At 38.2% G+C, this 26,674-nt stretch overlaps 2 protein-coding genes across 3 annotated transcripts in view; one reads left to right on the forward strand and one right to left on the reverse strand.

The window, feature by feature from the left end:
* Positions 1 to 26,425, reverse strand: part of LOC132300746 (uncharacterized) — a 37,270-nt gene extending 10,845 nt beyond the window's left edge. The window contains exons 1-3 of one of the 2 annotated variants that reach the window (XM_059797965.1): positions 25,655 to 26,425; positions 24,763 to 24,951; positions 10,324 to 10,470 (exon numbers count right to left, since the gene is read on the reverse strand). In XM_059797965.1, coding sequence (XP_059653948.1) covers positions 10,324 to 10,465 — 142 coding nt within the window. In that variant the 5' untranslated portion in view covers positions 10,466 to 10,470; positions 24,763 to 24,951; positions 25,655 to 26,425. The remainder of the gene's footprint in view (positions 1 to 10,323; positions 10,471 to 24,762; positions 24,952 to 25,654) is intronic. The other variant, XM_059797964.1, reaches the window with a different exon arrangement.
* Positions 19,007 to 21,376, forward strand: LOC132301724 (uncharacterized). The gene is made up of 4 exons (XM_059798953.1): positions 19,007 to 19,733; positions 19,823 to 20,614; positions 20,696 to 20,814; positions 20,912 to 21,376. Exons 1-4 carry the CDS (start codon positions 19,007 to 19,009, stop codon positions 21,374 to 21,376), a joined length of 2,103 nt encoding a protein of 700 aa, XP_059654936.1.
* Positions 26,426 to 26,674: the final 249 nt, after the last annotated feature.

Consider the following 26,674-nt stretch of genomic DNA (forward strand, 5'->3'; position numbering starts at 1 on the left):
CGCCACGAAATTTCCTCCAAAACTGCAATCTCCACACATTCTGCCTGACAAGCTGCTCGCCTACTGCATTGGGAATCAGAAAGAACACCCTCCCCTTCCAGTCTATCGATCTCGGCAATATCAGCCAAAGCCCTATTCTTTCTCCACTCCAAGCTCCCAAAAACCTCCTTATTCCACCTTTTAAGATTATTTTTCAGAATATGAAGCTTTCCTGCAAGAATAAAACTCGACGTACCCACCACCAGGTTATCCTCCCACCACGAACGTACAAGCCCCTGGAAGTTATCCGCACAAAGGCACATATTCTCAAATCTGAAAGGAGTGCAACGAGATCTCAACCCTCCACAATCCAGAACCAAAGGAATGTGATCCGAAGTCACCCTAACCAACACAGCCTGAACAACATCCAGGAACTTCTCTTCCCAGTCTCCGGAAATCAAAAATCTATCAAGGCGAGAGAGAGTTGGTGCTTCCCTTCCACTGGACCAAGTGAAAGAAGCTCCCTCAGGAAGATCAATAAGCTGATGCCCATCAATAAAGTCAAAAAAGTGCATCATAGCCTGAGTCCATGCACCTCCTGTAGATCTCTCCGCCGAGGACCTAACCACATTAAAGTCACCTGCCACACACCAAGGAAGAGACCACCTCTCCTTCACCCCACTCAACTCCTCCCACAGATCATCCCTCACATCATCATCAACTGCCCATACACCCCAGAAAAGCCCCAAGTGAAACCATCCTCCTCCATCACAAAGGCACAAGACAGAGAAAAAATCCCTCTAAAAACATCCACCTTAGCCATCCATCTTCTATCCCGCATAAAGAGAACACCGCCTGAAGTCCCAATAGAATCCAGCGCCTCCCACTCCACAAACCGGTTACCCCACAAACTCTTCACCATCCGATTAGTCATAGAATCGATCTTAGTCTCTTGAAGACACACCAACTGCACCCCCCCATTTCCTCACCGCCATCTTCACCACCTTTCTCTTGCCCAGACCATTGAGGCCACGGACATTCCAAGATAAAAGTCGTAGCTTCATAAGGAAACGTTCTCCCCTATCACCCCCTTACCCCTCCCTCCTCCCTTAGCACTCCCCCTCTCCTTCCCTCCCTCAGACACCCTATCATAATTCACATCAGAGACTAGATTCCTAAGCTCCCTTTCCCCTTTCCACGAAGAAAGGTTTTTCTTCTTCCGGCTCCACCTTCTAGAAAATTGAATCATCTCCCCCTCTCTCCCCTCTGCCGTAGCCTGAAGAATTACTAAGGCCTGATCCCGATTGCCGTTGCAAGAGACACCCAGAAGTTCACTAGTGACCCCAATATTAGCCTTGACCCATTCCTTTCCAGTATCCTCAACTTTCTGTCTACACACCTCACTACCCAAATCCTCTGGAAGAATAATAGCCAGTGGGTCCAGCACCCCCAAGTTAGCATGACCCTCTTCCCACAACATCAGATCAAGAGACCTGCTCCCATCTCCCTCACCGTCCTTATCCACCATTGCCTCCTCAACATGAGAAGACCAGTCCTCACCATAGTCCAAAACACCATCCCGGATGAAATGGTCCGGATTGCAATCAACAGTTTGAACATCAAGCGAAAATCTGTGCCTCTGCAGTTCCTTTACCAAAAGAGAGGTTGATTCATCGCTGAGGGAAATACGGATGTCTTTGCCCACACAAACAGTCACCAACTCAGGCGCAGAACCCTTCAAGCAAGTCATTGGGCCATCTTTTAGAGGAGAACAAGGCCCTGCCGATCCACTCAAAAGAAGCTTGGCCGACCTGCCCATTTCCTCCCTTGAGGATTCATTATACCGAGACGTGGAAGAAAACTCCGAGCATGTCTCAGCAAACCCGGCACACAACCGGTTGAAATCCCTGTCACCAAACAAACAAACCGTCCCATCCCTTTCTGACGGCCCAACATCCCCAAAATCAGAGCCAACCGTAGAGCTCCTCACATCCACTGAGTCATCCTCTATAACAAGCGACAACACCTGCTACCTCCCAGCAAAAACCTCCTCCCCCTTGCTTCTCGACAACTCACAAGAAGGAATGGAAGAAGAGAAAGAAATTGATGGAGCGTTCCGGACATGAGAAAGAGACGACTTACCTGGGCACGAATAAGAATCCTTACGGGCGACCCACTTCTGTTTGTCCTTTCTGGTCCATTTCTTTCTGGATTGCTTCAAAAGATTCCGAGAGAGACCCTCCTCCATGGACTCACAATCACCATTATCTTCTTCACCGAAAGACCCAGACTGCAGAGGATCAAATCTGTTACCCGAGAGCCGGTTCTGACAACATGAACCATGCCGGAAAGACTTCGGACAAACCCCATCCCCTTTCGTCATTCTCAAACTCACCTTCGCCCAGTTCGTCTTTTCTCTCCTTGACCAAGACCGTGATGCCGAGCTTCTTTGAGATGTGTCCGGATAAGAATCTTGAAAAGAATGGCTATGGTTCATTCCTGAAATGGGCTGCCCACCTTGAAATGAAATTGAGAGGTTTTTACTTGGGCCCCATTTAACCACCCTCTCCTTAGCCAATCTTGGCTTAACCTGGGCTGGTCCAGCAACAACAAGAGCCCAGCAAGCTTGAGGCGTCCATCCCTCTTAGCGGGCTTTGAGGGGCGCCCCGGCCCAAAAGGAAGCCTAGAACCACCCCCCTCATGCTTTTCCTTGCCAGGCCCTTTCGAGCCTTTAACATGAGCCCCACGTTGAAGAAGCCCAACCTCAACAGGCCCAAAAGAATTAGAATTCAAAAAACGCCGAGAATCACGAGGCTCAGCACGTGGAGGAGCAGCTGTCTTCCACTCACAACGGGCGTCATTCCTCCTTCGACCACGTGTCACATGAGATTCCTTCGCACTGCCACTCGCCTGAGGCGTGTGGTGTCTCCCACGTCCCTGACCTTGAGTCCGGCTGTGCTGCACCTCCACCTTTTGGAACTCCGACTTAGATCTACCTCCCCCACCAGATCTGCGAACTGGACGGGAGGCATCTGACGCCGCCGATGATCCCAAATCACCATTTCCAACATAAGTCCCTGTCAGCGGGACCATGATCGGAGCAATTTCTTCCGACAACGAGATTCTGAACGCCCATTAACCATCCTCCACCACAATACTCGCCAGAATCACACCACCGTCAGCCACAGTGATCACAATCCTTTCCGTGTCGCTCATCTCGAAGGCCTCCACTTCCCGAAAGCCTCCACACACATCTCCAATGGCGACGAAAAGCTTTTGGCACCAAAGATGCAACGGCAGACTATACAAAACGACTCGCCGGAATTTATTCCTAGCACTCGTAAGGCTTTTGTGTGCATGGACATTACCTTTTTTGAGGATACTACTTATTTTTCTTCACATAGTTCGTCTTTAGATACAGAGATGTTGCTTCTGTTGCCTGTTGTGTCACATTCATTACCCTGTGACCCACCACAACCACCACATGTGCCACCGCCACTTCAAATGTATAGTCGTCGATTACGAGTAGCACACCCACCCCCCACCCCAAAATTGTCTACTTCCATTGAGGCTCCTCCTGCTACTGATGATCTTCCTATTGCATTACGTAAGGGTGTTCGCTCGTGTGTTACTGCACACCCCATATCTAACTTTGTTTCCTATAAAAAGGTATCGCCCTCATTTTCTTGCTTTTTATCCACGTTATCTGCTATTGCTGTTCCGAAAACTGTGCAGGATGCTCTATCTAATATAGCTTGGCGCAAAGCCATGATATATGAAATGGATGCTCTTCATCATAATGGGACATGGGACCTTGTTTCCTTACCTCCCGGTTCCAAAACGGTTGGTTGTAAGTGGGTCTACACTATCAAATATCTCCATGATGGATCTGTTGAGCGATTAAAGACTTGCCTTGTTGCAAAGGGATACACACAAACCTATGGTATTGATTATGATGAGACTTTTTCTCCTATTGCGAAGATTTCTTCTATCCAAATCCTTATTTCCATTGCCGCCAATAATAACTGGCCATTGTTTCAATTAGATGTGAAAAATGATTTCTTACATGGTGACTTACATGAAGAGGTTTATATGGAGCAACCACCTGGATTTGTTGCTCAGGGTAGTCTCGTTATGCTGTATGTCGTCTTAAAAAGGCCCTGTACGGATTGAAACAATCTCCAAGGGCTTGGTTTGGAAAATTCTCCGAGGCGGTACTTTCCTTTATCCTTAACAGATGCCAGACAGATCATTCGGTATTTCACCAACATACTAAAACTGGCTTTATATTTCTTGTGGTATATGTAGATGATATTGTTATAACAGGTGATAATTCTGACAGTATTGTATAGTTAAAATTGTTCTTGCAGAGCGGTTTCACACAAAGCATCTAGGCAAACTCAAATATTTCTTAGGTATTGAGGTTGCTAGATCCAAGGAAAGTATAAGTCTATCTCAAAGAAAATATGTGTTGCACTTGTTAAAAGAAACAGGTATGTTAGGTACTCGCCCTGCTGATGCTCCTGTGGACCCAAATATAAAATTATTACCTGATGAAGGTGATTTATTTGACGATCATGGCATATATCGACGTCTAGTTGGGAAATTAATTTATCTCACTATCACCCGACCTGACATTTCATATGCAGTTAGTGTTGTAAGTCAGTTCATGAGTGTTCCTAGAGTATCACATTGGAATGTTGTTCTTCGAATTATTCGATATCTCAAACAAGCTCCAGGTTTTGGATTACTATACAAACCTAATGGTCATCTTAATGTGACAGGTTTCACAGATGCTGACTGAACTGGTTCTCCCTTTGATAGGAAATCTACTACAGGCTATTGTACATTTGTTGGTGGAAATCTTGTTACATGGAAAAGTAAAAAGCAAACAGTTGCAGCACAGTCTAGGGCTGAAGCAAAGTACAGGGCGATGGCCCATACCTCTAGTGAGTTAACGTGGATACAACATTTTCTTGAAGAACTTAGGTTAATAGTCAAGACTCCTATTCTACTGTTCTGTGATAACCAAGCAGCTATTCACAATGCATCCAATCCGGTGTTTCATGAAAGAACAAAGCACATTGAAGTTAATTGTCACTTCACTCGAGAGAAAATATTGAGTGGAAACATTTCTACTCCATTTGTGAAGTCTGAAGATCAATTAGCTGATATGTTTACTAAGGCTTTTGGTCATAATCGGTTAAAAACAATTTGTTCCAAGCTGGGATTATATGATATATATTCTCCAGCTTGAGGGGGAGTGTTAAAACACTTATATGTCTATATGTATTTATGCTGGGGTCCTATTGTAATTAGATATAGGATTTGTGGCCATTATGTAAATAGGCCTTTCTTGTATTGTATAAAACCCCCCTTTATGTTTTAGGGTTAGAGATATATAGAAAATATGGGCTGAGCCCCAAACTCGCTTTCTTTCGCTCTCTCTCTCTCTCTGTATCTCTATTATCTTTATATACAAATCTCCATTTCTACGCCCTCAAAAAGTAATAATCTTTGATCTTATGTTTTTCATTAAGTAGAATACATAGGATGGTTAGGATTTCATAACATGTAAGCGAAGGAAAATCTAGTTTTGAAAATATTTTTACTTGAGTTTAATGACAAAATATTTTGAAAGCAATGGAATGACTTCCGAATTGCTTCTGCTAGTCAGGGAATTGATAACTTGATGATTGGAACTTTATGGAATTAATGGTGGTGGAATCCGAAACCTTAGTACTTTTACCCTATTGATATTATTCTCGTTATTTTATTTTAATTTCATTATAATTTTCACTCTACAATCAATTTGGGTAACTAGGTTAGTTTTAATTTAATTTAGATTTGCATTAGTTTTTATCAAAGCATTCTCTTGGGTTCGACCTCTCTCTTGCTTATCTATACTTCAATAGATTCGTGCACTTGCGAGTTAATTTTAAAACAACATCAGCGGATATGCCCATTAATACCATTAATACATTGATAACTTTCATCTAAGCTCCCTTAGCTTTTGGATTGCAGGGGTGTCACATTTTTGAATTTTTGTAAAATATAAAATTAAGGATATGTAAGGCTAGGTTTTTGCATATATCGTCTGTAAATTTGTCGCAATCTTCAATCACTGAAATTTATTTATCTACAGAGGAAAAATATAGAATAGGAAGTATTTGAGGCTTTACTGGCAGAAATTTTTAACAAAAGATGGCAAACCGCTATATTGAATCATGATTCCACACTTCTGGCTTAGCACCTTGTACAAACCATATTTCCCTATTCAAGGAGCCCCAAGTGTGTATGGGCCACGGTTCGATTCTTGTGGTAAAACATTTTACTTCTCAAAAAAAAAAAAAAAAAAAAGGAGCCCCAATTGTGTCATGACAGAATCTTTAATTCATTTGGGATGATTTCAAATTATCAGAAAGGTCAGCTAGCAGAACTATAAAAGAGTTGATAGCATTACAAGAATTCGTAAATTTCTTCATCTTATTTCAATATATTTACTATGTCATCGTCATCCTTCCCATATGGATGGGGGCGGCAGCGTGAATTCTTTTTTCCATTCTTTTCTATTATATACCATATCTCTTCTAATATTTAATTTTTAAAAAATATTTTTAATTACTTCATTCATATAAGTTATGGTCGGCCTCTTTGTCGCTTACCTTCTAGGCAAACCACACTTTCTCTTCTAAGCCGTTCAGCTTCAGGTGTACATTGTATATGACCATACCACCTTAGCTACTTTCCTTACTTCTATTATTAATAGACACTATTCCTAGTTTTCCATCACTAATCTCATCTCTTCCAGTTACTCCTATCATCCATTGTAGCATCTTCAAGTGTATGAAGGGAACTTTTATAAATACAATATATATTGAAACATCAAAGGCTCTGTTTCCTTCATCCCATAATATTTTGTACCTTGTTACGCTTTTCTAATATACTTATTACTTATCAAAAAATATATATATATTTTGTACCTTGTTAGTTTTATTAAGTTGTAAAGCAGGAGTTATTACCAATTCAAGTTGGGGACTAGTTGTCCAGCATACACTTACCAAAACAAAGGCACACGAACGAGCACACACACAGTCGAAAGTGATCCTACACTTCGTATTATATGTAGGAAAGACATACCTTTCCATGAACGCATGAACTAATTATCCATATTATCTACGCGATAAGATATGCAACATTCCTTTTTTTAATTTTTCCTGAATGTGGTATTTTTATTGATACAAGTGAAATAAAGTACATAGGAAAGCCTATAGGCTCAACAACTCTAAACCAGAGAGATAAATGAGAAAAGATGACTAGTGCATACCCCAGCAATCAACTACACCTAAAAAACACAAAACATAACTAAAAAATAATGAATTCAAGTCTGCAATAGCAATACCTACTGAATCACAAAGCAGAAAACACAAGTATATGGCTAACTGTATTCTATCTTATCCTTCTTTTAGCAATTATTCTCCAAGATGATAACAGTCAATTTTTACCATGCTCCCTTCTACCATGTGTCAAATTTTGTCCAAAAACTACTCAGACACCTAATTTGCTTCTTAGACAAAGTGGGGTGCTGACTTAATAGGCTAGAATCGACAAAGCACAGCACATAATTTCACTGAACATTTAAAAAAAAATTGAACTTCAAATATTGGTGGGGGGAGGAGGGGATGTGGATGCGGCTTCATGGATAATCATGTATACATCCAAAACTATTCCTTCTATATTCTGAGGTAAAGAACCTGGCTTTGTGGTATGCAAAAGAAAAGGCTAGACAAATATTGAAGTGTATCTTCCCTTTAGAGTCTATACACCCTCAATGCTAGAACTAACTATTTTAACGCGTTCCCTGACTGCAATGGCACCCATTACAGAATTATGTACTAACCTCGATTTAAGTATGAATTATCAAATGAAAAATAGTTTTACCTTTCATATAGCTTCTATTTAGAAGAAAGAGCATCTCAAATAGAAAATTTAGGATATATTTCTTGGATTTTCATCGTTCAATAATTCTTCAGACAAATATCGACTAACTCTTCCTGTCCATGATTCAATTATTAATGTCAATCTTAGGAATTTTCTTTGTCAAAATAGAAAATGGCCAATAGATCCCACTTTACCCTTTTAAAGTCTAATAAGTCCTATCAAATTTAAGTAAGAATAGTAAGAACTACTGTTGAAACATTTTCCTATATAAGTTCGAATAAGACAATATTCTATTTATAACCGTACCAAAACATTACTAAAATGTTGTAATTATACTTTTTATTCAAAAACAAAAAAAAAAAAAAACAAAAAACAAAAAATTAATAAGTAAAATTTCATTGAAGAGATCTCTAAAGGAGAACGCATCTCGAGCATAAAAAGGGCCAAGAGGGCCCACTATACTGTCAAAGTATCTACAAACTCTACTATATCGCCCACCAATTTACAATATACTCCCTATACCCAAAAGAATAAACCAAGTACAGAAATTTTCAATACCCATATTGAAATCTCCTCCCCATACCAACGGGCCAGTGGCCTCGCGGTATCAGCCTCTTACCTCCCAAAGGGAGGTTAGGGGTTCAAGTCTCAGAAGAGACAAGTGTGTGTGAGTACCAACTAGGAAAAAAAAAATCTCCTCCCCATCAAAGGATCATCAATTCGATTTCCTTTATTCAATTTATTATTTATTTTTTATTTTGGGGTGACTATTGAAACGTGCTTAATATTATTTTCACTAGCATAACAGTTGGACTTTTTACCTTATTATGAATTTTAATTGTTAAATAATTATTTTACATTTTTATTGTAAAAAATGATTCAATTTTTTATATAAAAAGAAATTATAATATTTTATTGACTTTTTTTATGGTAATTTTGAATTTGTGGCAAAATTTTAGCCAGAACAAAATTCTATGCAAAAATTTCTAAATTGAACTAAAGTCAAGTTAATTAAAATTTAATCTCATAATGTAATATCCATTAATTTACTAACACTTGAATATATATATATATATATATATATATATATATATATATATATATATATATATATATATATATAACTTTATATTTAAACAAAAAATAAAAATGAAATAAAATCTAAAAAAAATATTATACAGGGTAAAACTAGAAATTTGTGAGACTTAGAACTAATATGGAAACATTATCAAAAGTAGGATTTACTGGTCTTATGGAAACTTGAAAGAGCTTATTTGTCATAAAATGGAAAAGTGTGACTTATCGATAATTTTCTCTAAAATTTAGTTATAACAAAATATACTAGTTTTTTGTTCCCATGTACAGTAACAGTGTGAAGCTTCCACTATAATGTCCAAGGGGCACTGGTCTTTTACCCCCTATCCTCCCTCTCTCTTCTTTGTTTGGACTGCAATTTGGGACGAGATCTTGACGCTTGACAACTTGAGGAGAGACAAGTTACTGTCAATTGGTGTTGCATGTGCAAGAGGGATGGAGAGTCCGTGGATCACCTCCTCTTGCATTGCTCCGTGGCTCACAACTGTAGGAATCTTATTTTTGGCTTGTTTGGCACCCAATAGGTCATGCCTCGGTTTGATTGACGCTTGGAGAGGATATTTCGTGGGAGCCCACGCTAGTGATTTTTGGAGGGCGGCACCTTTATGCATTTACTGGTGCATTTGGAAGGAGGTGAACAGGATATCCTTTGATGGCGAGGAATCTTCCATTTGGGCTTTCAAAATTCTTATTATTAACTCTCTGTTTAGTTGAGTGATGGGGAGAAATTGTAAATATATAGAGGAGATAGTTAATTTTTTGGGTTCCTTCGTAGGACCCCCTTTTTTGGATCCAGCCTTTATGTAGTGTTCGGGATGCGTTCCCCTTTTAAATGCTTTCTAATATATCTTTACTTATCCAAAAAAAAAATATTACGATTAACAACCGAAATAAGAGCTAAGAGTTATAATGTATAGACTAAATCATGATATCAATATATCAATATTTATTTTTTAAAAAAATTTTAAACTTCTCTTACCAACTATCCTATGATATTATTGTCATTTTAATGCTCAAAACAAGTTAATTATGTGTTTTGAAGTATCTATCCGTGCTTCCTAGCTCTTCAATCAACATATGCGTTCTCGATCTTCTGTACTAAGTGGCTGTTATTAACTCGAACACGCTTATTCAAGCTTGTCAACCAAAGTTTTTATCATTGCACCAAGCATAGACCCCCTTGATAACCAAAAAGATTTTTTTTTTAAAGAAAATAAAAAAAGGAAAAAGAAGAAGAAGAAACACAAACATAACTACCATTTCTTTGCAAGCAAATAAGCAAAGAACTATTAAGGATATTGCAAGCACCTTCAAGGAGTGGGGTCTGAAGAGGCAACAATCTACCATTTTCAGCCATTTGTCTTACATCATTCTCACACTTCTCCAGATTCTCCAGGGTTTTATCATTCTTCTCGACTGCTAGAATGTTGTCTGATTTGCTGCTTGTCATTCCAACTAAAATAAGGTAAAACTGAGTTAGTAAAACTGCTTATCAACAATTACAAGAGCAGTGATCATTACATATGGGAAGGTAAAACTGATCATTCCCATTAAGGGAAACAATAAAAAAGAAAAGTCCCTGTTTGCCTATGAATAAGGTTTTTTGTCTTACATTTTTGTTGAACTGAGCATGGTTATTTTCCAGCACTAAGCATAGGCACAGCTACATGTTTCATTAGGGTTCATGACAGCTATCTTGGACACTAGGTTCTTTGAATCCTTGGATTGCCTCCATATACCTCGGCATATTTATTCAATTAAGTATTGTTGTATAATAATGCGTTGTTGATTTCGGATTTCTTCTCCCCCAAATTCTTCTTTTCTCTCTCCTTCTCTTCCCGCTATATATTAGTTTGGTATCAGGGCAAAAGATCCAAGTTCAGAGCTAAAGATCTAAGCATGCTTTTACGTTTCATTCACATAATCCAAACCCAGTTCAACTATTGTTCATCTATCACCATCATAGCAGCCTCAAGTAATTTCAACAGATCAGCCCAAACCTCACTGTCATGAAGCCCTAACCAGCCCACCATCTTCATCGCACAACCTGACCATCAACTTTTCCCATGCTAAAACCACACTTACAAACAAAATACCACCAAATAAACCCACTGTTAATTGTTTTCTTCAGTCCCACATTCCTAAACCATAATCAGATCCTCCACCAACCAGAAAGACAAAATAAATAAATAAATAAAAATGGAATGATATATGTTATTTTTTCCGTTTGAAGTTATTTACCATAACAGAATGCATTGCATGAATTTGGATAAACAAGTGAGAAAGGAAAGGGAAAGATATTCGTATATTACTAATTAGGATAAAAAATGAATGAAAGGAAATGTAGTACCATAATTATTTCTCTTGTTTGGATGACTGAGAGAGAAATAAACCCCTCGTGTGTTTTGAAAATATATTGGATAGAAAAAGGGGCAATGAACTAACTTATTATGTGACTAGAAATGGGAAGTCACTGGCTATATGAAAGATGGACAAACCACTAATTCTCTTACCTTTCCCCTCTATTTCTTCTACTTTTAAGAGGTAGCAAATCACTCTGAGGGGTTAAACTGAAAAATCGGCTTGTTGCTCATATGATCCTCCTGCAGAAAACATCTTCAGAAGTTTCGGCCCTTTTTTTTTATGTGTATGAACATATTGAGAAAACTTCCAAACACGCAACGGGTACAGTAACAGAAAATTTTGAGAAAATAAATTTTTTTTTTTTGGTAAGTAAAATATATTAGAAAAGCGTTCAAAAGGGGAACGCGTCCGTAATACACAAGAACAAAAGCCCTAAGGACCAATAGAATCTAGAAGGTCAAAATAATCAGCAATCGAGGAGCAAGCACTTCCTCTAACATAACAGAAAAGAGAACGGAGAATATGAGATTTTAAATTAGCTATAGTCGATTATTTCCCTTCAAGATACACCACCAAACACAATGTGGGACAATCCTCCAAAAATCACGTGCATGACCTTTAACTTGGCATCTTCTCCATGCGTTGATTAATTGAAAAGAGTGTTCAAGCATCACCCACTGAACACCAAAAATACTGAAAATAAGATTACAACAATCATACGCCACAGGACAATGCATAAGAATGTGATCCACGAACTCACCATCTGTTCACAATGGTATTACCTCTCTTTCTCAAATTATCCAATGTCAAAAATTTTCCCCAGGTGACAGTCCAAACAAAAAATGAAACTCTAAGAGGAGCTTTAGAGCGCCAAATAGACTTCCAAGGGAAATCTTGGCCTTGGACAAACACAAGAACATGGATCGTACTCCATATCTACCATGAGTGGAAGGGACCCACAGAATATCATCACAACCTCTGCCAACATCCTACTGTCTATACAATAAGTCCAAAAGAGCGCACACTTCTGTCATCTCCCAATCCTGAAAAGAGCGCCTAAAACCCACATCCTACGTAACCCCACTGCTATCAAGATGACAAGAATCAACTACGTAAGAATGATTGTTTTCGGCAATACTGAAAAGGCGAGGAAAGGAAAGAGACAGCAGCTGATCACCACACCACAAGTCTTCCCAAAAACAAACATGCCTACCATTGCGAACTTTGAATCTAATGTGGGTGGAAAACACATCCCAACCCTTCCGAATGAATTTCCACACGCCAACGCCTCCCGTGACAGAAACAAGATGAGAGGACCAACCCCCACTCTCCTCCCCAAATCGACACGAGACAACTCTTCTCCACTGATGATGACGCTCTCTACCGAACCTCCATAACCACTTACTCAATAAAGCTCTGTTGAAAGGGACGAGCTTCCGAAGGCCTAAACCACCAAATTTCAAAGGTTTGCAAACTTGCTCCCAATTAACAAGATGATACTTGAACTCCTCTCCTCTTCCACCCCAAAGAAAGTCATGCTGAATTTTTTCAATCCGTTCAGCGACAGAGCATGGAATTTGAAACAAAGATAAAAAATAAGTGGGAAGGGACAAGAGGGTACTCTTAATAAAAGTGGCCTTCCCCACCCCCTCCCCCTCCCCCTCCCCCTTTTCGAGAGATACTGTTTTTTCCATCCTGCCAATCTCTTTTCATACCTGTTGATCACCAGATCCCAACTCCCCACTCTCCTGAAGGAAACTCCCAAAGGCAGTCCCAAATAAGGAAGTGGAAAAACATCCACTCCACACCCAAGAACTGCAGCTAAGGAGGAGATATCTAGAACATTCCCCACTGGGACAATCACACTCTTTCCAACATTAATTTTGAGAAAATAATGATTGGAAATTTCAAGAGATGATGACGCTTTAAAGGTAATATATATATATATATTTTTTATAAGTAAAAATAACGTTAAAAAAAGGCGATCAAGAGGGGAACGCGTCCCAATTACAAAAGTGGAACCGGGACTAAGGCCCCAGAGAATCCAAGAAAGTAATTAAATCATCAAAAGAGGGACAAAAGCACATCTTCACATAATTAAAAAGAGAACGAAGAATGTAAAGTTTAACCATTGCCGTAGGCAACTCTTTCCCTTCGAACATTCTGCTATTTCTCTCCTTCCAAATACACCACCATACACAATGTGGGACAATTCTCCAGAAATCGCGAACATCTCTTCTCATTCGACATCCTCTCCAAACATGGATTAATTCCTTAGTAGATCGAGGCATTACCCATCACATGCCAAACAACCCAACAATAAGATTCCAACAGTCGTTTGCCACAGGGCAATGCAAAAGGAGGTGATTAACGGACTCTTCATCATTCTTGCATAGACAACACCGATTAACAATACAATTGCCCCTTTCCCTCAAGTTATCCATTATCAGAATCTTTCCCCACACAGCGGTCCAGACAAAGAAAGCCACCCTAGTTGGAGCCATGGACCGCCAAATAATTTTCCATGAGAAGTCTCGATTAACAAAATTAGACAAACATAAGAACAAAGATCTTACTTCGAAACGACCATGGGAAGAAGGAACCCAAATCAAATCGTCATTATCTCTGCCAACGCCCTCCTGCCGATATAGAAAATCCAGAAAAACACATACCTTGTCCATCTCCCAATCCTAAAAAGAGCGCCGAAAATGCACATCCCACGTAATCCCGCTGCTATCAAGCCAATAACAGTCAACTACGTAGGCGTGTTTATCAACAGCAATACTAAATAATCTAGGAAATGTACGAGATAGTGGCTGATCACCACACCAAAGATCTTCCCAAAACCGAATGCGACATCCATCACGGACTTTGAATCTGATATGAGCAAAAAAAGCATCCCAACCCTTCCGAATAGCCTTCCACATCCCTACTCCTCCCACAAGGGTAACCGGACGTGTAAACCAACCTCCAGCCTCTTCCCCAAACCGACAAGAGACTAACCTGCGCCATGGACGATGTCTTTCCCTCCCATATCTCCATGACCATTTACCCAGGAGAGCTTGATTAAAAGGAACTAAACATCTTATTCCAAGTCCACCTAATTTCACAGGCTTACAAACTTGCTCCCATCTGACAAGGTGGTACTTGAACTCATCGCCCCTTCCTCCCCATAGGAAATCCCTTTGAATTTTTTCAATCCTATCTGCAACGGAACAAGGGATTTAGAACATAGAAAGAAAATAAGTGGGAAGGCTCGATAATGTACTCTTAATAAGAGTAACTTTACCTCCCTTGGCTAAGTATTGCTTCTTCCATCTTGCCAATCTCTTCGCATACCTATCAATCACAAAATCCCAACTCCCCACTAACCTTGAAGAGACCCCTAGGGGCAAACCCAAATAAGGAATAGGGAAAGAACTCACCCTGCATCCAAGAACTACAGGGTAATATTAAGATGAAAGATAATTGCTTAAGACCACACATCACAAATGAATAATATTGATGTTGTACTTTCTTCCATGTTATTTGTGACATGAATTAGATCGTTCACTTGATTATTACTTCTTGTTGTGTTACCTTCATCATGGATTTGGTACTTTTCGCACCGGGCTTCTTAAGAAATAGGATAGGACGATTTGGAAGCAAGAGTTATCTAGATTGGAGATTTTCAGTAGAAACTTTTTATTTTAATTTTATCTACTGAATAAGTTATAAGGTAGTTTATAGGTGGTTTGGAATATTCTTTTCTAGCGGTTCTAGAGACTTGTAATGATAAATATTACTATTCTTCAGATATTCTGAATTATATTTAAAAGTTTATGCTCAAACATTGAAATTCTTGGAAAGCTGCAATAAATCTGGATCATCCCATTTCCCCTGTTTTGTATACTGAACCAGACTTTGTTTCTGGAAGATTTCACAAATTGTTATTCTGTTTTCTGATTTATATGACTTAAGCAAAAGGCCCATACACTGTTCTGTGTTTGGAAAACTGCTGCAGTTAGCCTGACTTTGGATTTTTATTTGAGGGCCTTGATGCTACTGAAAAATTATGCTTTATACGTGTATAGAAAGTTTCTCAACCCTAGTTTTCATAAACATAAAGTTCAAAAAAGGTTTTATGTGTACAATTACAGCAATTAAATTTTTTTTTTTTTTTTTTTTTTGGTAAGTAAGATTTCATTAAAGGCACTCAAAAGGGGAGCGCTCCCAAAGGAAACAGACTAGGACGACACTATAACTTTAAGCTATCAACAAAATCCAAAAGACAATCCATAGAATTACAATCTCGCCCATTGACCCAAAAGAATAAAAAAGATAGAATATTTAATTTAAGAGACCAAATAGGAGACCCCTCTCCCTCAAAGGATCTCCTATTCCTCTCGTACCACAAACCCGACCTAATATTACAATAAGGTCAATCCTGTCAGCAAACTTTCAGCACAGGAGATCCATCGTCGTCATCGTTCTTGCCTTAATCCCATATGAATGAAGTTGGCCACATTAATTTTGTGTCTCCCAATCCTTTCTATTACATGCCATTTCACTTACTATATTTAACTTTTTTAAGTCATTTTTAATGATCTCATCCCATAATATTTTTGGTCTCCCTCTCCGTCTCATACCTTCTATGACAACTAGTCTTCCTCTTTTGACTGGCGCATCTGATCCCCAATGTATATGTCCAAACCATCTAAGTCTACTCTCTCTAATTTTCTCACTAATGGGAGCAACTCCTAATTTTCCTCTTACACTTTCATTAGGAACCTATCTCTTCTAGTCCTCCAATCATCCACCTTAGCATTCTCATTTCTGCTATTTGAAGGCGTTGTTCTTGTTTCTTTTTTAGGCTATGTGTCATCCTTTTGTCAGATAAGATGCCACTAACTTGTCTCCACTTTGTCCACCCAGCTCCAATTCCACTAGTTATATCACTATCTATCTCTCCATCCTTTTTGTATTATCGATCCTAAGTAACAGAAGTGGTTGTTTTGAGTAATTGTTTGGTTTTGAAGTGTCATCATTATATTGTTAATATCCGACTCCTTTTTAAATTTACACTCCATGTACTTGGTTTTAGCTCAACCCTTTCGATTCTAAAACATTTCTCCACATTTCTAGTTTTATTGCTAAGTTCTCCTTAGAGAAACCAAGTACCACAATATCATCTATAAACATCATGCACCATGGAATCTCGTTTTGAAAGTCATTTGTTATTTCATCTAAGATTGTTGCGAATAGATATGGCCTTAGTCCCAAGCCTTGGTGCAATCCTACATTTATGGAGAACTCACTAGTTTCCCCACACGTACAAACTTTATTTGTGTATTTATATACATATCTTGGATACTTTTTATGACTTGTAAGGGAATTTGTTTTCTTTATGGAAACCACCAAATTATCTCTTGGGACCCTAGCATATGCCTTTTCTAAGTCTATATAAACCATATGTAAGTCTTGTTGCTTAATCCTACAGTCTTCAACTAATTGTCTAAGTAGGTATTTAACTTCCATTGTTGATCTCCCCATCATCTATCCAAATTGGTTATCAGATACCGTGGACTCCTTCCTTAGTCGTTATTCTATTACCTTTTTCCATATTTTCAATGTATGACTCATTAATTTATTTCATTTATAGTTGCCACAATTTTGTATGTTGCCTTTATTTTAAAAAATTGGAATAATTGTAATTTTCCTCCAGTCATTTGGCATTATTTTATGCCTTGTTTTAGTAATTTGTTAAACAACCTTGTTAGCCACTCAACTCCTACATTACCTAATTTCACCAAGCCTCTATGGGTATATGATCCGAGCCTAATGCTTTATTACTCCCCATCTTCTTTAGTGTGTCCTCTAACTCTTTGTTGGTGATTTTATTTAGTACCCCTGTGTTAGTGTGTTAAATTCATTTCCTTCTACCTCTTCTCAAGGCTATTCCTCTTTTAATAGATTTTGATAATAACCTTTCATCTAGTTAATATATCTAATATTTCTAAACACAACCTTGTGGCCACATATAAAATTAAGGTTGGACTAGAGAGCAATTGTACAGATCATCGATGGGAATGGGGCATGGTTGTCAAAAGCGTGCCTAGGCGCAAGGCGCCTACAGGCGCAACAGTGGCGCCTCACAATAGCCCAGGCGCAGCGACCTCCACTACGTGCGCGCCTGGGTTGCGCCTTGGAGCTTGTATAAGGCGCGCCTAAGTGCGCCTCATGTATTACGCAGCATATATGATCTTTGTTTGATTGTTTGTTATTTATATTATTATATTTAGTGTATATATATATATATATTGCTTTGGAAACTTAAAGCTTTGGAAACTTAAAAAGTAAAAAATAAAGAATTTTGTCATCTCAAATCAAGCTGGCTGCAGAAGAAACGTGGAATGCCCACTAACCCAAGTCAAAAGTGGGAAAGTCAAAACTCAAAAGTAGGAAAGAGAAGAGAGAGAAAGAAAGAAAAAAAGAAAAGAGAAGAAAAGAGAAAAGAAGAGAAGAAAAGTTGAAGAAACTGGCTTGCCTCCTTCCTTCCGACAGAGAAAAGAAGAGAAGAAAAGTTGAAGAATCTGGTCTTGCCTCCTTCCTTCCAACGAAACCACTTTCCAAGTTAGTAGTAATTTCATTTAAGTTTTTTTTTCCCCCTCTTCTCTTCTCCTCTTCTCTCTCTCATCTGTTTTTTTTTTTTTTTTTTTTTTTTTTCCCTCTTTATGGGTCTCTGTTTTTCTTTTTTTCTTCCGGCTTTATTTATTTATTTATTTTTTTCCCTCCTCCTCTTCTCTTCTCCCTTCTCTCTCTCATCTGGTTTTTGTTTTTGTTTTTTTCCTGGTTCTCCATTTTTTCTCTTTCTCGTGTTTTTTTTTTTTCCCCCTTTCTTTATGGGTCTCTGTTTTTCTTTTTTTTTTTCTTCCAGCTCTATTTTTTTTTCCCTCCTCCTCTTCTCTCTCTCATCTGGTTTTTGTTTTTTTTTTTTTTCCTGGTTCTCTATTTTTTCTCTCTTTTTTTTTTTTTTTTTTCTCCATTTTTTCTTCTTTCTCTGTTTTTTATTTTTTTTTATTTCCTTCTTTGTGGGTCTCTATTTTTTTTCCTCCTCTTCTCCTCCTCTTCTCTTCTCTTCTCTTCTCCTCTCCTCTCCTCTTTTCTCTCTCATTTGGTTTTTTTATTTTTTTCTGGGTCTCTGTTTTTCTTCATGTAGGGCCGCTGTATTTTTTTTTTTTCCCCTCCTTTCTGAGTCTTCTCTCTAGCCTAAAATGCTGCTCTGCTATTGTGGACTAAATACATGCTCTGTTTGCTAGAATTTGCTACATTATTTAAATTTTGAATGTTTGTGCCTAAATGCTGATTGCTGAATTGCTTGAATGCTTGTTTGCTAAATTTAACTTGGTCCATTGACTCCATTCTATTTCTCATTGTAAATAGATAGGAAAAAATGTCAAAGGATCCAGGTTGGAATTACTGTCACCTGCAAAACCCACAAGATAGGAATGCAACAACATGTAATTTTTGTGAAAAAGTTATGAAAGGAGGTATTTATAGGGCTAAGCAACACATTGTAGGGGGATATAGAAACGTACAAGCATGTAAAAAGTGCCATGAACATGTGAAAGAAGAGATTAGAGAATACATGAGCAAGAAGAAAGAAGAAAAGGAACACACAAATTTGTTGCCGGATTTTGATGACATGGATGATCAAGATGAGGATGATGTAACAATAATTGATGTTAAGAGTAAAAGAGTGGCAAGTGGAACTAGTAGCAATAATATTCAATCAAAAAAGCAAAAGCAGAAAGGTCCTATTGATTTGTACTTCACCCCTCCTCCGGAAGTAGTTGTGCAAAATAGAAAAAATGACAAGGGTAAGCAAACAACAATTGATAATGCTTACAAGAAAGAACTTAAAAACCGAGTATGTCAACGGTTTGCAAGATGGATGTATGATGCTGGGATATCATTCAATGCCCTTAATTATGATAGTTTTGCACCAGTTGTTGAAGCTATTAGCCAACATGGTCCAGGAATGAAACCTCCTTCTTATCATGAGGTGAGAGTTCCCCTCCTCAAGAAAGAACTGGAGCATACAGACAATTTAATGCGGGATCATAGAGAGGAATGGGCAAGATACAGATGCACAATTATGGCAGATGGATGGAAGGATAAAAGACACAGGTGTTTGATTAATTTTCTGGTGAATTATCCTAAAGGGACAATGTTCATTCAATCTGTTGATGCTTCCTCTTATTCAAAGACCGGTGAAAAAATATTTGACATGCTTAACAAGTTCGTGCAGCAAATTGGAGCATCAAATGTGATTCAAGTAGTCACTGATAGTGCCTCTTCTAATGTTGTGGCAGGTATAAATTTCAATCTGTACTTGATGTGGAAATTTTAGGTTTATTACTTCTAGCCTTCTATTAATCCATATTTTCTTTCTTTACAATAGGGAGAATGTTGGAGGGAAGGCACCGACATTTGTATTGGTCACCTTGTGCTGCACATTGTGTGGACCTGATGTTGGAGGACATTGCTAAGATCCCAAAGATAATGATGACCATAAAGAGAGCTATAATGTTAAATGGTTATATTTATAACCGTTCGGGTTTGTTGAACATGATGAGGCGTTATACTGGACATAAAGAGTTGCTTAGACCTGCAACGGCTCGATTTGCCACTTCATTTATCACATTATCAAGCATCCATCATCAAAAGGATTGCTTGAGGAAGATGTTCACTTTACAAGAATGGATCTCCAGTAAATGGGCGAAAGAGATAGAAGGGAAAAATGTAGCACAGATTGTGTTGATGCCTACATTTTGGACAAGCATTGTGTACTCTCTCAAAGTAGCAAGTCCTCTTGTTCGTGTACTTAAGTTGGTTGATGCTGTGAGAAGGCCTCCAATGGGATATATTTATGAGGCTATGGAAAGGGCTAAAGAAGCGATAGCTAAAGCTTTTGGTGAGAATGAGGAGAAGTATAAGGACATCTTTAAGATCATTGATACTAGATGGAATATCCAACTCCATCGCCCTTTGCATGCAGTTGGGCATTTCTTGAACCCAAAATATTGTTATAACAATCCAAATATTGAGCAAGATGAAGAGGTGATGGGTGGTGGTTTATATCAATGCATAGAAAGATTAATTCCAACTACTTTGGAGTTGAGTAGATATATGAAAGCTGATGGTCTATTTGGCTCATCAATTGCTATTAGACAAAGAAAGTCAAGAGCACCAGGTAAACAAGTCAATTAATCATTTTTTAGTATATTTGAATTTTAATTTTGTTAATTTTTTACTAATAATATGTAAATAACAGCCGATTGGTGGTCCGTATATGGTTCTACAACTCCTAATTTGCAAAAGTTTGCCATTAAAGTGCTTAGCCTCACATGTAGCGCATCTGGGTGTGAACGAAATTGGAGTGTATTTGAACATGTAAGTTTGTAGTATTAGTAGTTCAATGATAAAAAATTAGATTATAAACAGTTATACACTTATACTTATTAGTTATTAATTATTTGAATTAATGCAGCTTCATAACAAGAAGAGGAACCGGCTAACTCAATGTCGATTGAATGATTTGGTTTTCATCAAGTATAATAGAGCACTAAAACGACGATATGACATGCGTGATAGGATCGATCCCATCCTTTTAAATGATATAGATGATAGCAATGAGTGGTTGGTTGGAGTAATAAATGAAGATGTAGATGCTGAAAATGAGTTGGTGTTTGAAGATGGCTCTTTGACATGGGGTGCAGTTGCTAGAGCTACCGGGGTTGGAGAGTCCAGCCATAATTTAAGATCAAGATCAGCTCCAAGGGCAACAAAGAGGACAACATCTTCATGCTCGTCTTCACTACAAATCATAGATGATGACGAGGCAAACTTTGAGGAGACAGAAGAGGAAGAAGATGCTGAGGGTTACAAATCTTTTGATGGAGGCGATAATGAGACTATGTTGTTTGGTGAAGAGGATGATATTTACGTCCCTTAACATTGTTTGGTAACTTTGGTTGTAGGAGTCCTTGTCAAAACTCAAAACTAAAACTAATATTTTGTTGCTTGGTTTATAGATTTGGTAGGCTACTAAGTTAAGTATTGACTATGATACTTTATAAATTTGGTAGGCTACTAAGTATCTTTTGATGAATCTGTTTTGGAGTCAAATGATAGCTTTTGCTTAAGACATCAAGTATAAATTTATAATATATGGTTAATTGGCTTATGTTTTGCTCCTTTTGAATCTTTCTTATGAATAAATAGCTTTATTAGTTTAATTGTTCTATTATTGGATGCTTTATTGGTTTAATTGTGATATATTTAGACTAATTTAGTGTTTTTATTATTGGATGCTCATTGTTTAATTATGTTATTTTTGCTAAGAATTATTGTTTTAAAATTTTACTTGTGCGCCTCACATCACTCAGGCTCGCGCCTCGCCGTGCGCCTCGCGCCTAGGCTATAAGGGACCTCTAGTGCCTCGGTGCACCTTGGGCTTTTAATAACTATGGAATGGGGTTAAAGCCGAAAGCTAACGAGTCACCTTAATGGAAACCCAACCTAGCAGATTGGAGATCCCAAAATCTAGCTTCAAAGGAACAATAGAAATTCTGAGTGACTCACCAGAAGCACTGGGAAGATATAAATCTTCTACCCATTTCTATGATGAGACAGTGCTACCTACAGCAAGGATTAGGATAAGCTACGCTTTTAATGACTCTTGTACCTTGACAATTCAAGTGGGGTATAGTAGGATACTCTTAATAAGAAGTCACCTATATAAGTGTGAAGTGGGGCTGCTTCTATGAGAACTGTAAAGGCTAAGTTTTCTGGAGCCCTCATTGAATACCAAGAGTTGCTCAGGGCCAAAATGAACACAACAATGAGAACCAACTCTGTGAGGAAGGGAACAGTGTGTTTGCTATTGTCGTGGTTTACATCAACGGCTGAACAGTTCAAGACATCATGTTCACTGGTTAGCTAGTAAATCCGATAGTAATACACTAGGGAAGGTTCAAGGCCAAAAGCTACCTATCCCGATACAGTAACTTTCCGACTATACTCTCTCTAGTGTCTGCATGATCATCTTTTGCATTTAAGCAGCCAATTTCTATTCATGTGGGGGATTATTAGAAATTGTGAATGAAAATTGTTTGATTAGTCATCAATAGATGTCTTTGACTAAACAAGTGTGATTACTGGTTGGTTATGTGATGAAAAGATGCAACTTAAAACGAACAGACATAACCTATTGGAGTGGATGTGTCTAGTGGTGAACAGACACCATGTGAACCATTGCAACCTATTGGAGTGGATGTGTCTAGTGGTGAATAAACACCATGTGAACCATTGCAACCAATTGGAGTGGTTGTGTCCAGTGATGAAGAGACACGTATAAATGGTTGTGTCCAATGATGAAGAGACACACCCAATCCGAAAAGACACTTCTATTTCTATAAATACCCCCTTGGGCTGCCATTTGCAATTCATTCAATTCAATTTTTTCTCTCTCCCTCTCTAGACTTGAACCCAACCCAAGTAGGTTCAAACCATAGGTCAAGTGGTCCGAGCCACTTAGACCCTAATCCAATTTCATTGAACCATATTAAGATTGGTCCGAACCATTTGGTTCGGATTGCATCCAATTTAGCATTTATATAGTATAGATGCATTTTTTAGTCAAAGAGAGTATTACACGGCCTCAAATCTTTGTTAATCTATAAATATTTTTTACACCCTCTTTTGTGCCTAGTTTTTCATATAAGCCATTTAGTGAGCTTGCTTAGCTTTGTTTACTATCTTCTTTGCTTCACATTTGTTTGCTTTTTTGCCATGCCTTAAAGCTTTTTCACTTCTGTTTAATTATTTGTTTCACTTCCTCACTCTAACACCATGTCTCTTTCTTGATGAATTTCTCGCCTTTGGTTTCGCCCAAAATTTCTTTTTCCTTATTCCTAATATAATTTTTCATTTTGCACCATAAATTATTTTCATCATCATTCCAATCCCATTGCTTTTCCTTTAAAATTGGTTATCTCAACATAGATTGCCTAACTACCTTTTAGTACTTTCCACTTAATACTTTTATGTCCCTTATTCATTTTTTTATACTTAACCCTTTAATTAAAATGTCTAAAGGTAATATGTGATGTTGCTTTGTGAGGTTCTCTCCAAGAATCACTTTACAGTCTTTACATGATGCCCATTCCCTTCTTCTATAGTCATATGTTTTTGATAAGTCTAAAATTGTTTCTCCTATCTCATTTCGCTCTCCAAAACCATATCCTTCATGGATTCCTGTATATCATATCCTATCAAAACCTACATGTCCATTAAAATCGCCGCCTACAAATATGCTTTCACGATTAGGTATAGATTGCATCAATTCATCTAACAAGTCCCAAAAGAGTGTCCTTGAAGTGTCATCTAATGCTCCTTGACGAGCGTACGCACTTATTATGTTTAAGATATGTTCCTCCACGACAATTTTAATAGTTATTAGTCTATCTCCTTGTCTCCTAACCTCTATGAATTTATCCCTCATGTAGTAATCTACTACTATGCCTACTCCATTTCGTTGATTATCTTTCCCTCCCGAGTAAAAAAGTTTATATCTATCTTGAATCTCTCTAGTCTTTTCCCCTTTCCATTGAGTTTCTTGTAAGCAAATTATGTTTACTTTCTTTGTTTTATGGTATCCACTAATTTGTCACACCTACTTGTTAATGTACCTATGTTCCATGTTGCTATCCTAGTTTTTTTGCAGCTTACTTTTTGTGGTATTCTTATTTGAGTGAGAATTCATCAAAATGATTTGACATAATTTTACAATTGGTTGTCGCCCTGACACTAACCCTCCTCCTTTTCACATCTGGCCTTGGGTACCGGCAATGGGAGAGTCGAGACAAAATAAAATCAATCAATCAAAAGAACAAATCAACACATAAACAAATTACAAATTACAAATTAGATAAATAATTACATAGATAATAGGAATAATACTAATAATAATAGATAATAGTAGTAATAATAGATGTTACCACTATACCTATATATCCTGTTACTGACTATGCTATACCCTCTATATACTGTATCTAAAATGTCCCCAAGAACTAAACTAAGTACTAGAAATCCAATGAACAAGTACAAGATTCAAATAAACAAGATGCATATAAATCAGGGTGCACTGATATGAAAAAATGCACATAAATTTAAATGGTCGCCAAAATGCAATACTGTGAACAAATAAATCAGGATGCACTCATATGAACAAAATGCAAAGAATCAAAATGGTGCTGTGAAAACGCTGTATGTATATAACAAACCTTGTCTATATATTACTATATATGTATGTATCGATAGAGGGAAAGAGAAGCTTACCGGCTGCTCTTTGAAGAATGAAATTGCCAGAATTCCGAGGAAAAATAGCCTAAAGTCTCCGGTCACAATATCGTCCTTGGACGATCAGGTCACAATCGCACAAGGGAGAGAGAGATCACCCACGGTTGATCGCTCAAGAATATGTATATGTTTGGTCGTTCATCGACTGCTAGTCTGCTAGTTCAAAATCTGAAATTTTGGTTTTAAGGAAATTAATACTCCGTGGTAGAAAGCAAAAATGAAGTTAAAGAAAAAGAAAATAAAATTATTTAAGATTTATTTTGGTTATCATGAAATTTTTTCTTCAATTTTATAGTTTGGGTAGGTTGAAACTTGAAAGTTAATACTTCGTAATAGAACGGTACCCAAAACTATCTCTGACCTCCCCTAACTCAATTACTTATAATAGTTAAAGTACTATTTTACCCTTCACATTTTATCTTCTTTCCTCCTCTCCTCACCCCGGCCCAAACCCACAAGAAGACCACCACCCACCAAGCCGCCTCCGCCACCAACCAAGCCAAACACCACCACTGTTCTTCACCACCACCACCACCACAACCAGTGAACACAACCCCGTCAGACACCGACACGTACAGTTGATCCAAAGGGCGAACAACAGGAAACACCATTTTCACCTAACTACGCCACATGTGGTAGTGTGGAGAGAGCTCAAACACCACCAAAAAATTTCTTCAATATCCTCTCATTTTTCTCTTCTCCTCCCAGACACAGATCAGCTCTCCTTCAAATCGAAGCTCAGACTTATAGACTATTTCTCACTCATTCAACTCTCTCTATACTAAATATATAAAACTTATTATATACACAGCACAAAAATTACACACGCACACTATATATATATAAGGTTATTATAAGCCAATGGGTCTACCCAGATTCATTATAGAAGCTTCAGAGGTCGAATCAATGGCGAAGTAATTGGGCCTCTCAGTCCTCCAGCTCGGAGTTGTTGATCTGATGGTGATTATCAATTGGAGAGGAAGATCGTTTTTTCTTCGATGTTGATGAGATGGGTCTTTTGATTTCACGATCGAAAGATTCAAAAGTGCAGAGTCTAAGGTTTGGAAATGAAACCCTTGGCTATTTGATGGTGATTCAGAATTCAGAGCTGTCGGAATTGCCGATAAAATCCGCAATCGTCGGCGGAGTCGAAGTTGAGAGCGATTTGATGAACTATTTAGGTTTTCCGAAATTTGAATGTACTTGTCGTTGTCATGTGTTTCACCGGCACCGGTAGACAGTGCAAGAAACAAAATTGAGCAAATAGCGAGTACAAGGCCGTCGAGGCCGACCCAACATCGAGAAGTACCCGATTTTCCGGAGACGAAATCTTGGTTGTATCGGACGTATTTGATTGCGGAGAAGGCGAAGGAGAGGCCTTGGGAGAGCTGGACGACGCGGATGACGGGGAGGGGTTAGGGGCAATGCCGGTGTGCCACGGTGCCGGAGGGTTAGAAGGGCAGTACCGGTTCGGTGGCCGGAGCGGCGTGTTTGTGGTGCTTTTGGGGGTGTGGAAGCTGGTTCTTGGGGCTGTTGTTTGGGAACTCTTTTGTGAGAAAATTGGGTCAGTTTCCGATTGGGATTCTTGGGGTGCTATTCCTATTTGCGATGCTTGGTTGGTGGGGCGGCTTGGTGGGTGGCGGTCTTCTTGTGGGTTTGGGAGAGGATAAAAGAAGATAAAATGTGAAGGGTAAAATAGTACTTTAACTATTATAAGTAATTGAGTTAGGGGAGGTAAATATATATATACGGTTTAACAATATATATATATATATATATATATATACGGATATATACGGACAAACTTAGCTTCATCCTAGAAATATGAATGTGAAAAAAAAAAAAAAAAAATTATATATATATATATATAAATATATATAGAAAATATGGA

This window comes from Cornus florida, unplaced genomic scaffold (assembly GCF_030987335.1).
Source record: "Cornus florida cultivar Cherokee Brave unplaced genomic scaffold, ASM3098733v1 CherokeeBrave_3.0.0_Hap2_Chr03, whole genome shotgun sequence".
NCBI lineage: Eukaryota > Viridiplantae > Streptophyta > Magnoliopsida > Cornales > Cornaceae > Cornus > Cornus florida.